The sequence below is a fragment of the Erythrolamprus reginae genome, chromosome 2 (assembly GCF_031021105.1).
Source record: "Erythrolamprus reginae isolate rEryReg1 chromosome 2, rEryReg1.hap1, whole genome shotgun sequence".
NCBI lineage: Eukaryota > Metazoa > Chordata > Lepidosauria > Squamata > Dipsadidae > Erythrolamprus > Erythrolamprus reginae.
Window position 1 is genome coordinate 105600068 of NC_091951.1, and position 15476 is coordinate 105615543.

At 38.3% G+C, this 15476-nt stretch overlaps 1 protein-coding gene across 1 annotated transcript; it reads left to right on the forward strand.

The window, feature by feature from the left end:
* The first annotated feature begins 523 nt into the window (after positions 1-523).
* Positions 524-14017, forward strand: LOC139160763 (protein FAM133-like). Its single transcript, XM_070739025.1, has 5 exons — positions 524-613; positions 1303-1439; positions 5339-5448; positions 12183-12242; positions 12774-14017. Exons 2-5 carry the CDS (start codon positions 1421-1423, stop codon positions 12810-12812), a joined length of 228 nt encoding a protein of 75 aa, XP_070595126.1. The 5' UTR covers positions 524-613; positions 1303-1420; the 3' UTR covers positions 12813-14017.
* The last annotated feature ends 1459 nt before the right edge of the window (positions 14018-15476 follow it).

Consider the following 15476-nt stretch of genomic DNA (forward strand, 5'->3'; position numbering starts at 1 on the left):
AAATAACCTCTCGTTTTCTTTCTTTTCTGGTCAAATCTATTATAAAAAAAGGAAGGTAAAAGTAGAATGGTGAATGAGACATTTGGGGAAATACTACTACCTATTTCTCAAATCAATCTATCAATTCAATTTTGTGTGAAAACTATTTTGGTCACATAAAAAGCAAATTAGGTGTGACTTTAGATGTCAAGTTATGAATTTCAGAGTCATTTGCTGGATTCCCCTCCCTCCCTCAGATGGCAAAAAAACGTAGACAATTTTTACGATAATTGCACTTGATAAGTTCTTGGTAAACGTGCTCCACATAAATTCTACACTGAATTATTTTCAATGAGATTTAATAGCCATTTATGAAGTAAGTTGGTCAAATAAAGACAACCTGTCTGACACCCAGTTAAAACTGGCCAGAATAATCAGGATTTAGGAAGGAAGTTAGTCTGAGCAACTGTATACATACTGCTCATTCATTTTATGTGGGACATATAAGCTTGGTGCTAGGTGGAACCAGTTTTTCTTCTTTCCCAGATTATAAAAAGGGAGGAATCTCCCTGGCAGCAGCTACATTTCTGCTAGTCAAGTCTGCATTGAAAGGCTTCTCTTTCTACTTCCCCAGGTGAGAGGGCTTTGTTGCATACTGTACCTTTCTGTCTTTTCTGTGAATGATTTTTTTCCTACCCCAGCTGGCATTATAGAAAGAAGGCACTTTAGAAGATGGATCTTGATTGGGACTGGGTTCTGCATGAATCAGAGCAAATATATTTTGTTTTGACTTTAATCTCTTCAGCTTTCAGGAGAGCAAGCAATTATTTCAGTAATGCTTAAACTCAGGAAGAGCAACTCCATAGGAGAAATCAACTTAAAGCTTGCCAAATTTTATTTGGTGCACGAATAGTGGTTGGAAAAATTCATGTAGTTTATAAATCTGTAGAAGTGGTACGAGTGCTTATTTGCTCCATAATTAAGGATGATGAATGAGAGACCAAACTCCATTAAGGTCTCATAATTAGAGAATCTTATTTATCATATTTGAATTTTCTGCATAAAAAACCTAAGCATAGAGAATCTGCACAAATTATCTGTATTGTTTGTTATGGGGCTGAAAATGGGTGAGGCCAAATGGAATCTGGTGAAACCAGATGCTTAAACAAAGGTTTGGAAATCTTAGTTTTGTTTATCTAAAGCAAGACTTGCGAGTTCTTTTTTTAAGCCACTCTGTGTTTCAGGTCAAGAATTTTTGCAACTTCTTTATAGACAAAAGGAAAAAAAAAGGTCCATAACAATTTTTACTCCTTTTATCCCTAGGTATCTTCCAGTCTTGCTCAAATACAGTTTAATTTATACCGATTTGACCTAAGAAATTTAGTGTGGAGCCTTGACAAATTAATTATATATTCTATAATAATTGTATTGTTATTGGACGATGTCTTCAATTTTAAAAGGTAGGTTCCTTTCTTTCATTTGGAAAAAGAAAAAGAAAGAAAATAAATCACCATAGTTGTCTGTCTGTGTCATATGAGGTATAAGTATATAATCCCTTTATTTCTTAGCACTGATATTGAATTTTACTGTGTTTTGTCTTGCCTTGCATTCTGTATATCCACCTATTCATGAACTACTATATGACATGCCTAAAATGGGCAGCTGTTAACGTGAATGTTTCTAAAGAATAAAAGTAGCATCATTATTCAGTGGGAGTTTTCAGATTTGAATTCTTCAGTTCCTTCCTATCTCACTTGAGCTATTTCTATATCACATAACCTTGGGAGTCCCACACAGTTTTGACTTGGAACTTATCTTCTATTTTCTTGTTCTTTTTCAGAAGATAATTATTTTCTTCATTTAAGTTTTTTGTTCCATTTTGTTTTATCTCTGTTTTTCTACTGATAAGCTGGTTTCAAAATTCTTCCCAAATTATTAGTGAAAGACACTACTTTCAGTAGAAATATACTATAGTTTCATTTAGAATGCTGTAATTTCTTTGTAGATAAAAAACAAAGTTAATCATTACACTGAACGTCAGCAATTAACAGATAATAGTAGTAAAGGTTAAACAGTAGTCACCTAAGTTTTGATTCACTCATTTTATTGTCCAGTGATTTATAAGTTCCCTATGTTTTTCCATCATTTCATTCTTTTTTTTCTTTCCCAAGGAAGGATTGTGGAAATTTTAAGGATAAAATAAAATTTGCGTCTAGAAAGTCCCATAAATATACAAAGGAATACTTTGCCACACCTTTTTTGAGGACCTGTTCCTTTTTTTTTTAATTTAATTTTTGTTACTATGATATCTCAGAATGCAGAGACTTATAAGCACTGGACTTGATTTCTTAGAGAAAGAGAGGTTCTAAGAGAAAGTGAGCTATAACCTGTTTTATATGAAATAAGTTTATCATCAGTGTAATGTAATGAGACTCACAAGCCCAACCTACCAATCAAGCAACAAAAAGTGCTAGAAACAAAGATATAATTACATTTTACCTTACGGAGCCTCTGGTAATTTACTTCCTACAACAGATTAACTTCTGTTCTAGTTTCTTTTTGCTTTTAATCTAGATCCCTGCAGAAAAACAAAACAAAAAATGGAATTTGTTCCTGTTAAGACTTTAGTTTTTATATTATTTATTCATTTAACTTATATATCATTCCATTAATGCCAAGTGTCTCACCAGTTTAATATAATAGGATTACAAACCTAAACCAATTAATAGAACAATAACCAATAAATGTCATGAACCATCATGGCTAAGTGGCCTTTGCACACATTTGTCTTGTGTACCAATTTTGCTTTTTCCTTCCTGGGCTGGGAAGCCTTGCTCATAATAACTCTGCACTGTGGACACTTGTCATTTGGATAATTGCCATCTACTTATCTGCATTCAGAACTTATTGGTTCTGAATGCAGCAGTATGCGTTAGGTATCTCTAAGTTTGCTCATATTTTTTGGGGGGGAGTATAAAATTTTTCTTTATTTTTCTTTCAACATACAATAAAACAACATGAGCAATAAAAAACCACAAATCAATGCTTAAAATAATAATTAATAATATTTCTTAGATATGTTAAACATTCAGAGGAAAAAAACGCTAGTAATACTTTCAATACGTACTTTTCTCTTCTTTGCTAAGTTAATTAAAATTAACCACACATGAGATATATTTCATCTACAAATAACAATATTATGAAATCTAGTCCCTTATATTCCCTTTTTCTATTTATAATAAAACATAAACATCATATTATATTCCTGTTACACTGGTTACCCTCATTAGTTGTTAGTTATCTTCGTATACAACTCAAAATGTGGGTTATTATGTTTAAAGCTCTGTATGACAGAGGACCGGGATATCTCTAGGACCACCTCTCCCTGACAACATCTGTCCATCTCTCCAGAATGGATAAGTTGAATGGCCCTTCCCTTCAACATTGCAATCTTGTGGCTCCTCAGAAGTTTGCCTTTTCTGTGGCAGCTCCTGCCCTGTAGAAGTTAGAACACTCCATGTCACTGACATTTGAAAGGCTCCAGTCTTCTGTATTTTTGGAGAACACTTAAAGCCTGGTTCTTGCCTCAGGCATCGGGCAAGATCAGGGTGGGACAAGAATACAGATGCATTGGGAAAGTGTGGTTATGGTGCTCAGTTTTTCTGTTTTAGACTCCCAGAGTTGTTTTAAGATGAGCATTTAAATACATTTAATTTGCAGTAGGTTAATCTACAGACCCCTGGAATGCCTTTCTGTAGAGCTATATTATTACACTCTCTGCTCTCTTTCTTGGAGACAGGCCATTGAATATCCAGCAAGATAATATTTCTAATGAGAAGGATCAAGGGTCCATAAAGATGGCCTTCCTTTAGTTACTGGGTCCTTCAGCAAGCCCTCTTTCTTACCAGCTGAGCATATTCTACCCAGGGCAAGAGTACTCAGAAATATTTAGACCCCTACCCATAAAGCCATATGCTGCTTTCATGCTGAATATACCCTGTTTCCCCGAAAATAAGACGTACCCTGAAAGTAAGGCATGTCAAAGGTTTTGCAGAATTTGCTAATATAAGACACACCCCGAAAATAAGGCGTTGTCAAGTTTACATACGGTATGGTAGAAAAACATACGGTTCCATTCAAAGCTGTTCATAGCGGTACCGTAATAATGTGGCGTCCCCTGCTGGCCCCTTCCGTCGCTTTGTACCGTCCAGTACAGCACAGTCTGCTGCTGTCTCACCGCCATTACAGTCTCCATTACAGTGCGTAGACTGTAGTTCCTCTGGTAGCCGGAAGCTGCAATAGCGGGAGTATAATGTACCATATAAGTGCCGTCGTTTGTGTGTGTGGGTGCCATACTGACAGGTACTGTACCAAAATCAGTGTACCGTATGGTACACTTTATTTGAGGGTGTCAGCTTTTCTGCCTGTGAATTTGTCTTATTTGAGAAATATAAGACACCCCCCAAAAATAAGACGTAGCACAACTTTTGGAGCAAAAATTAATATAAGACAGTGACTTATTTTGGGGGAAACACGGTAGTTTAACCAGGTTTGGCCAAGTTCTTGCTTGGTCCTCTTACATGATTCAGCAGGGTTACCTAACTTTAGCCTTTGGAATGGGAGTCATTAGCGAAGGTAAGGACATTTGAGATCATTTCAACTACATACAGTAGTTAATGGTATTGAACACCTTTCATACACTAGTTTCAGGGCTGTGTCTTTATTAGATAGAACAACATAATCCTCTCAGATGGAATAGTGGAGAAACAGAATTAGTGTGGAAAGGAGGAATGGCTTATGCCATATTCTTCACCTAGAGTAGTTTCCAATGTAGTGCTATTTTCCACTTTGTAGGTCCATGGAAATAGGGGACTGTGGCCTCTCAAACAACCTATGTACTATAAAGCAATTCTAATGCATGAGATTATATTGCATGTGGAGAAAGTATTCTCGTGCAACATAAAAATAATTTTGTGCAGCTATCTAATGCATGGCTTAAGTGGAAATCTTCGGTAAAACTTATTTTTCCATCAAAGAGAAATCTTTTTCCCCCCATTTCAATTGCCACTAACCTGTTTCCCACAAGCAATAGTTAAAAAACACCTACCAAATCAATCATAGTTGCTGGTCTTCTGTCCTCAAAGCTTTCCCTTGAGCTCTATCCTTCCTATGAAGTTTGAAAAGCTATTCAGCACATAGTATGCAGGAAAATGTTGGCTTGCAATGAAAAAGTCTTTGAAAATGTCCTTGTCAGGAAATCAAGGCATATGACAGATTATTTCCTTCATTCTGTACTTTTCTGATCTGTGAATGTCCCAGCTGATTTCCCTATATTCTGAAATCTCATTGACATTCTTAGCATTTGGGAGAGAAGACAAAGACAAGAAGGATGAAAAGGACAAAGGAAAAGGCCATAAAGTCCATAAAGATGGAGAGAAAAAGGACAAGAAAAAGAAAAAGGAGAAAAAGGTAAAATGAGAATGGAGGAATAGAAATGGCTCCAGGTAAAAATAAAGGCTATGGTTTCCATCACTTTTTGAGGGGGATCCTATAATGCATAACATTTTCTACAGACCTAATACAGCTCTTTATCTCCTTTCATTCTAGTGTGATGTCAAGGTGTTGCACTAAGAATAAAAATGCAAATTCAAACTTTGTATTGTTCAAATTCACTATCTGTTATGGAAAATTACTGGTTACAGGTTGTTCTCAACTTACAAAAATGTATTCAGTGAACATTTATAGTTACAATGGCACTGAAAAAAATGAGTTATGACTGTTTTTCACACTTAAAAACTAACAGACGAGGTCGTAAAAGGGGGAAAATTTATTTAATGATTGCTTTGCTTAACAACAGAAATGTTGGGCTCAATTTTTGTAAGTCAAGGTCTAACTTTTGCTCTAGCTATCGACTCTGATCTCAGTTTACATCTTGTAGGAAAGACTGAAAGAAGTAAGGTTGCCATGAGGATATATTGTAAATCAAACAAAATTTAAATTACATAAAATATCTTAAAACTTCAATACTGGTAGTTTTCACAGAAATCTTAAAGACTGGAAGGGATTTTATGAGATCCCAAGCAATGCTTAAACTTGTATTCAAATGAATGTGAATTTTGTTAAATCATGGTTACACTCCTCAGTGTTAGCCAATTTCATCTGGTGAAGTGGAAGGCAGTATAAAAGCATACTACTTTACAAATACAAATACATATAAGAAGTGGCAGGAAAAATCTTTTGTCACTAATTCACTTTTTTTGTTGTCTGTTTTCCTCCTATTTGGCTCTTTGTTGTTGTTAGTTATGAAGTTCTGTCCGACCCATCGCAACCCCAAGGACAATGTTCCTCCAGGACTTCCTGTCCTTTGCCATTCTCTGGAGTTCATTTAAGTTCATGCTGACTGCTTCAGTGACTCCATCCAACCACCTCATTCTCTGTCATCCTCTTCTTTTGCCACAATCTTTCTCCACATAAGGCTCTTCTCCATTGAGTCCTTCCATCACATTAGGTGGCCAAAGTATTTGGATTTCATCTTCAGGATCTGGCCTTCTAAAGAGCAAGCAGGGTTGATCTCCTCGAGGACTGACCAGTTTGATCACATTGCAGTCCAAGGGACTTGCAGGAGTGTTCTCCAACACTATAGTTCAAAGGCCTCAATTATTTGGTGCTCAGTCTTTTTTTTTTATGGTCCAACTTTTACAGCCACACATTGCAATTGGGAAAACCAGTCTTGACTATATGCACTTTTGTTGGCAGGACTTTTAGTATGATTTGCTATGGCTTTCCTCCCCAGAAGCAAGTGTCTTTTAATGTTTTGGCTGCAGTCCCCATCTGCATGATATTCGAGCCCAGGAAAATAAAATATATCACTACCTCCATTTCTTCCCCACTTGCCATGAATTGAGAGGGTCATGTGCCATGATTTTAGTTTTCTTAATGTTGAGTTTCAAGACAGCTTTTGCATTCTCCTCCTTCACCCGCATCAAAAGGCTCTCAGCCGTGCTATATTGTCAACCTGATATAATCTTATAAGTTGGGTTTAGTGGCCAGAGCTGACCATTTGTTCAAAAGAATCAGAAAGGTAGAGTTGTATCATAAGTTTAAAATATCTATCTTGCTTCATAAACCTGAATGAGCTAATTTGGCAATGCTAGATAAAACAGCTGGGTTAAAATGAATCGAAAAACAAGTAAAGGCAATACTGTTGTTATGTCTAGCTAGCAAAACCAAGAAAGTAATGTTGATGATGCATTCCAAAAGAAAAGAGAGAGACATAAAGTTAGTAATGATTAGGAACTTTAATTGCTCTGGCATCTGTTGGAAAACAAACTCTGCCAAGCATGATAATGCTGCAGTTCTTGGTTTTAAAGGAAATTACAAGCGAAGCCCACAATAACATGGACTTCAGAAAAAAAGGAATAAACTTAGATTAATTATAAATTGATCCCTAAAGCAGGAGAAATGAGCTGGTGGGAAAATAAGAATTAGTGAAGACTCAGATATATTAAAAGCAAGAAGTCGTAATAAGGAAAAAAAGTGAAGATGGCAAACAAAGACAAGCGCAGAGTTCAGATCAAATGCATAAATATAACAATGCTTGCAGAAAAGTTTTGGGAATTGTAGGTGGGTGCAAATTGAATATGAGATCGGCAAAGAGAAGAAAATTCAATTTTTTGCCTGCATCAATCAAAGTATAAGTTTCCATTCCAACTAATCATTCTAATCTATTCTGCTTTAGAATACAAGACCACTTTTTATTGCCTAGGTGCCTGGTACTATATCCATAGAATTCATAGAAAATAGGATGGGATAAATGGCTACAAAAGTGATTGGAAGTCAAAATTAAGACTCGGGAAGAGAGATTGGAGCTGGCTTTATGTAATCCTGAGCTAAGGGAGATAAAATAGCATTCTTCAAATACTTGAAGAAATATCTCATAGCAAAAGATCAAAACTTGCTCTCCTTCATTCCAGACTGTAGGAGACAGGATAATGAATTACAGTTAGTGGAAGACAGATTCTGGTTGAATGTTAGAGGGGAAAAAAACATTCCTAACAGTAAGAGCATTTTGACAGGTGAACCAATTACCCAGAGAGATGATGGATACCCCTTCACTGGATATGTTCAAGTAGAGGTTTAGACAACCATTTGTCTGGGAAACTAATATTTTGCATTCTTACACTCAGCACGAAAAATTGGGCTCAATCTGAAGGACCTCTTCCAGACCAGTAATTACATTCTACATCAGCCACTGCGGCAAGGTTTTACTGAAATATTGCACTGAGGTAATCATCAGGCCTTCAAAGCTTTCATATTTGAGGCCTGGCAGCAAGTATTTTTTATGAGGAGTAAATATATGCAGATAAATATGTCTGAGAGCAATGGTTTCAATGCAGTGGCTTCTCTCTGAGATGGTTTAACATCTCTTACTCAAAATTGTCCTGGGTGCCAAGCAGAAAGGATTGAAAGGGGAAAATCAGTGAAAGGGTTAAGATAAATGAAGATGACTAGAGACCTTGTGAAAAAGGCAAATCATCAGTAAAGTGCTCCAAAACATCAGAAATATCAACTATACTTTCCATGCATTTTCCTGTTTAGTTCAAGATAGTGTTTCTCCTGACTGACTCGGTTTTCAATATTTTCATGAAACCTGTGAGGCTCAGAAAATGTTTTTGGGGCTAAATATTAGGCAACTTCTCAATTGTGAAGAACCAAAACCTCTGTGTTTTCAAACCATATTGAGGTAATAACACTGTGGGAATTTGAAGCAATGGAAAATGTGTGCAGTGTAATAGTTGTGGTCAGCAATTTTTCCCCAATTGTCACAAATCATTTTCCCAAAAATGTAGAAGACTGCACTGGTAAGCAGATTTAATAACTAATGTGTGGATCAACCTGTCATACTCAATTCACATTAATGTTTGGATATTATGGTGGAAGAGATCATGCAAGACAAACTGCCTCCAATATCGAGTGACTAATAATTACTCATGTAGTAGAACTTTCTTCATCTTTCCACCTGCCTCCACCCATGCATCTCCAAAAATATCTTCGTGGATCCTTTAACTTTCTAGATCAAGTTCTGGGAGAAAGAAAACTCAACTGGCAAATGTCATTCTATCAACAGACAAACACATTTGGATCTCTGTCTCCTACTGTGATCCCTTTTGTGTGCATATTTGAGTGGATATTAACATGCCTCAGCTAGTAGAGTAGGAGGAAAACTCTCCAAAATTGTCTAAGTGCAGAAGGCATAATTCAAAACCCTTTTTAGAACAATGCATCTAAAGTCAGTTAGTGAAGACAGATTCTTCTTAGGGGTGGAGAAGAAACGTGTGTGTTAATCTAATCCGAAGTCTAACTTTTGTAATGAGTTTTTATGAACTGTGATAACATGCCAAGCATTAATCTTAGCCATGACTCAGCACTAAGTTGCTTTAAAACTTTTATGAACAATTCAAGTTCATTTGGCTCTTTCTTCCCTGTTATGAATATGAGTCACTGTCAGCCTGGACCCAGCCAAGTTAACTAAAACAAAAAGTTAAATAGGAAGCAGCACTTGGCTTGTAAGAATTTCCTTTGCAAAACACGGATTAAAGAAGGAAGTCATTCAAAGGATACACTGTGAATGAGCGTTCATAGTACAGTAAGAGTGAGATAGAAAATTTGCCTTTTAAACATCTCAGCATTGTATAGCATAAGGCTTGCTAATATGTATTGAAGATATGGAAAAATGGTACTTGATGGCATGCTTCTTTTTTTTCCCTCTGAAAGGGTGTGGCAACTTTGGTTAATTCATAACAAATGATCAGTGAGATATATTCGTCACCGCATTTAACAACTCTTGCCACATAACTTTCTATTTACTGTACGTGAAGGACATGAAAAAATTGCTGAGGAAAGGATCCCACCCATTTAACAACTAAGTGGTGATAAATTCTAAGATATAGGACAGTGATGGCGAACCTATGGCACGAGTGCCACAGGTGGCACGCGGAGCCATGTCTGCTGGCACGCAAGCTATTGCCTGAGCTCAGCTCCAACATGCATGTATGTGCTGGCCAGCTGATTTTTGGTTCACACAGAGGCTCTGGGAGGGCATTTATGGCTTCCAGAAAACCTCAGGGGTGTTGGGGGTGTTGTGGTTATCTCTGGCCCAGCTCCTGCCCCAAGGAATGTGGAGGTGGATGCAGGGGAGACATCCACATGCCATAGGCCTGTTTTGCTCCTAGTAGAATCTGCCGATGAAGTCTCCTCTGACCAAGGAAGCGTGAGTGACAGGGAAGAGGGGAGTTTGGCAGACAGTCCAGGAGGAGATCAGTCATCTGTATCATCCCTGGATTCTGAACAAGAATTAATGACACATCCATGCATGCGTAGAGTGATGCATAGGAGACAACAACTGAAGGATTATTATAAGAGAAAATCAGGCCACTGGCGGTTGGGTGGGGCTGCTGTAATTAGTGCTACAGATAAAAGTGCAGCCTGGTGTTTTAGCCTCATGGCAGTTTATCTGATTCATTGTTTCATCAAGATCGTGGTTTTTGCTGTTCAGGATTTTGTGTGTGGACTCTCTGGACTTTAGAATTGGACTCAATTTCCCAGTTATTGGGTGAGCAATTGGACTGCATTTAACCTGTGCCTTGTGTGTACCAGAAAATCCCTTTGACATTTAAAAAGGGAGCTATTTCTGTTTTTCTGTTTATAAAAACTTTTGGGTTTTCCTTTTATCGTGTGGTGTGTGTCTTCCTGGACTAATTACCCTGTAATTACATGCCGGCAGAACAGGGGGGAGGGCATTTTTCCCCTCCCCTGGCTCTAGGGAAGCTTTTGGAGCCTGGGAAATGCAAAACATGATGCTACCTGGCCAACCAAAAGTTGGGAAGCAGGCCATTTCCAGCTTCCAAAGGGCCTCTGGGAGGCAAGGGAAGCAGTTTCACTGATGCCAGTGATGGTCCTGGTTCCTCTTCTCACCTTTGTTGATTCACATCTTCTCATTTGGCTCATCTCCATTTGCTAGGTGAGCGTGGCCATGGTGGCGTGACCTAGTCAGCTTCCCACACCACAGTCAGAGGTGCCCTTCCTGGGCGCCAGAGGCTTTTCTCAAGCCTCCAGAGGCTCTCAGGAGGCCATTTCTGGTCTTCCCAAACTTCCAGTAGGAGCATTTTCCACCCTCCCTGAGCCTCAACTTATCTCCATCCAAAACGGGCCATGTGGGGACTTCTGGGAGGGGCTGGGTGGGGTGGGCAGGGGTAGCCAGGAATGGGATTTGGGGGTTCTTCAAACTGCACAGAATCTTAGCTAGAGTGTGAACCCCCAGCAGCCCACTCCTGATTTTATTGTATCGTGACATAAATGTGAGTTCCAATACAGTAAGAGAACTGAATCCCTTTAAAGGTTTTATGGATTTAGTGTTTTAGTCTTGTAGATGGCTTTGACAAATTTTAGGTTCTGCTCATTTTTGTACATTAAAAGGCTTTTATAGAGTTACAACCCTAAATACATGGCTTAGTTTTATACATTTTAGTTAGAATTTATTTCTACTTGCCTATTTAATATACTGTATTATACATATGCCCGTCATTAATTTTTTTTAAAAAAATCCTCTTTCTTTAGTGTTTCAAGTAAACTAATACTTGATGTTTATGTTTAGGACAAACTGAACAGGGTATAACAGCACTCTTCAAGTACCTGAAATTTAATCAAGGCATGGTTTGTACTGACCCAAAGCATAAGAAACTGAATAATGGATCTACATTAGCAGAGAGCAATTTCTGATTTATTTTAAGAAACAAAGTATTTGTAGCAATAAGAGCAGTTTCACAGTCAGAAGACTTAATAGAAGACATTTTTCTTTCATTGGATATACTGTATGTAGGTACTGACTGAAAATCAGGGATGTTTTCATATGGATCCCTGCAGCTATTCAGTTGGGTTGGACTAGATGACCCCTTCCAACTCTCTGGTCATCTTTCCACCAAGCTCACAATTTGCCAGTTTTACTGCGAGCAACGCACTAAATTTGTAGGAGGGATTATTTTCCCCTCATAAGGGTAGATGGCAGGGCCTGAATATGGGACGTTCTGTGTGAAAAATAAGGACTATACCATTTAGATATGGGCTGTCACATACAAAGTAGGTTGACTTGCAAATTCCATGTTTTATCCTGCTGCTGGCCTAATCTCTTGCGTTTTATTTTATAGCATGGGCAACATGATGACAGCTCCAGCAGCAGCAGCAGCTCTGACAGTGATTCCGGCAAGGTAAAACAAATTGAATAGAAACTTGATATGTATCAATAATTAGAGTTATTATTTTCACAAGCTTGGTGTTCCCAGATGTGTGGGATTTTGTCAACTCTCAGATAGCAAGGATGGGTGATTTGTGGAATTATTAGAGTTGAAGATAGACTACCAATATGAAATGCTATCAGTTGAAAAAAAGGCTGTTTCTAGCCACTAGTATTAGTAGCCTTTCTGCAATCCTGCTAGAAAATAAGTAGAAATAACTTTCCACCAGTGGTGTAGAAAATATTTGAAGCTGCAAAAGTCCTAACTCTGAAACATCTCACACTCCAAAATCCAGATTCTGATTTCCAGGGAGACATCTGACATCCGAGTATCCAGTTCCAACCTAATCAAAGTAATCTAAATTGAAGTGAGCCTTTCTCACTAAAGCAGAATCAGGCCTGTTTTGATTCCATGCCTCCCTCCCTCCCTGAAGGACGATCATATTGAAAGGATAAAAGATTCCTCAATTTAAGGTCAAACAATGCTTTTCTTTAAATCACACAGACTCACAGTGGAGATAAGAAGAAAAAGGAAAAGAAATGATTTTGAGGCAGCCCACATCTTCCAGCTGAATTGAAGTTCAACTAGGGAAGGGTACTTGGGCACAGGGGGAGAAACAAAAATTATATTCATTTTCTTCAAAATAAAATGTCTTTATTTTGGTTTACCTTAACATTCTTGTTTAATTTCCCCCCCCCCCCCATTTTTGCTTATTTGACTGAGACTTTGCGTTAGGAATGATCAATAAACGAATGGGACCTATAATGAACCATACACATCCTTATGCTCTTGTTCAAGGTACTACTGAAATAGGTAATATCAACTAGCCAATTAATCTTGTCTTCATGTAAATTATTGCATTCCAATTCCATATTTAGTTTTCCATTCTACACCAAATAGATATGCACCATCAGAAATAGTATAGGACCATGATGGCGACCCTGTGGCACGCAGAGCCATATTGGAAGGCATTCAAGACTTTGCCCTGTGTCAGCTCCAGCCTCCGGATGTGCCATTTCCCCCTCCGGATGCTTCAGGGAAACTTCCCTGAAGCCCCGGAGACAAAATAATTACCCAACGGACAAACTGGAAGTTCAGAAAAATGCACTTCCGGTTTTCTGTTGTACTGTTCTTTGTATTCTGGAGAGTTCAGGAAAGCTTCTTGAAGTCTCGGAGTGCAAAAAACAGCACCATGGGCAAAGCGGAAGTGCATTTTCTGAATTTCCGGTTTGCCCATTGTGTTGATTTTTGCACTCTGGAGCTTTAGGAAGCTTCCCTGAGCCCACTGGAGTGCAAAAAACAGCACAACAGCAAACTGGAAGTGTGTTTTCCTGAACTTCCGGTTGGCCCATTTGGACATTTTTTTCATGTACCAGGCTTCAGTAAGGCCTGTGCGTTTGCCTGGGGGGAAGCGCGGGTGGGTGCACATGCATTGCGGGGGGGATGAAGGGGTGTAGGCATATGCACACATGCTAGCACACACAAACACACACCCTTTTGGCATGTGGATCAAAAAAGGTTCGCCATCACTGGTATAGGGTTTCTTGCTTCAGCAGGGGGTTGGAGTAGAATACCTCCAAGATCCCTTCCAAATCTGTTTTTATGTTTTTCTGTCATTTAATAATATTCTGTCATTCAGTCTGTTCTACTCTAGGAATAGTTCATCTGCAGGACATGACCTCTGAAGAGGACTGTATTAAAGGCAGGACATTGCACTTACTTAAAATAAAAACTGAGTGTTGAATGAAGCAGTGACGTCATATTATTTATGAGAAGTTTAAGTAAGGAACTGAAATAGCAATTGCAGTTGGCTGTATCAAATCTGGCAATTACATGAACAGGTAACCTGACATGGGGATTGGGTGCTACAAAATATGATGTCAATCATTTAAATGGCTTTAAAATTAGATCAGTGGAAGCTCATATAACCAATGCGAACAATATATTGATGGCAATATAGTACGTTCAGGATCAAAGTATATCAAGCCATGGTTAAAATAGCCTTGTAAAATAGGTCGGACCAGAGGTAGGCAAAGTTGGCTCTCCTATGACTTGTAGACTTCAACTCCCAGAATTCCTGAGCCAATCATGCTAGCTGAGGAATTCTGGGAGTTGAAGTCCACATGTCACAGAAGAGCCAACTTTGCCTACCCCTGGGCCAGACTAAGAAACCAAAGCCATATAAATATGAAACTATTTTTATTGGAACCACTCTATCGCCAGGGTACAATGGCAATTAGGACTGGAATCATTAAATGACATAAGTCATCGAGCATAGTTTATGTGACAGTGTTGCTTATTGATGGCTGCCCTGTTTGTTGTTGCTAAGCAGGTACCTCACATGATTGACTTCCAATTTCCTGTCAGCTTCACCATTGATTTTGCTTGTGGGAAGCTGGCAAAATATGGGAGATGTTGTTCACATAATTGTAGTTTGCTGCAATATTGTAATTGCCAGCTGTAATTACCAAACATGATTAGTGATCATCTGAATGTAGGGATGGCCAGATGGCCAGAGCTGGTCATAAGTCCCCCCTAATTCAGAACCATCACAAGTCATTGCTGATCCATCATTGTTGAACAAGAAGTTGTAACCTAAAGAATACCTGTATTATCTGAATCTTGTAGGCTTGGATGTTTCCCTCATTCTCCCTTCTGTGAATTAGGGACTCAAGCTGTGCTTAACTCATCATAAGCCATTCCCAAAACCTTTACAGTTAACACTATTAATTCAATTGATTTCTATAGTACATTGTGCCATAAAGTAATCACACTGGTAGGACTTGTAAACTCACATTAACTACCTACTGTATTTTTTTAGAGTATTAGACGCACCTCCCCCCCCCAAAAGAGGCTGAAAATTTGGGTGTGCCTTATACTTTGAATGTAGCTTTTTTGAAGCTTTTCTTTTCAGCCCTAATGAAGTTTATTTTATTTATTTATTTATTAGATTTGTATACCGCCCCTCTCCGTAGACTTGGGGCGGCTAACGATCTTCTCCACTTGCAGTCTTTTTGATTGCTATTCTCTCTGAAGAAAGTTTTTTTCAGCCCTAAGTCTTTGCAGGCTTTTTTACATTGTTACTCCCTCCGAATAAGGTATTTTTTAAGCCCTAACCAGGAGATAAAATAATGGGCTGAAGCTGACCAGACTAAGGATGAATAGCCAGATGAATACCTGGTAGGCAGATTTTTCCTCCCCAAAAGG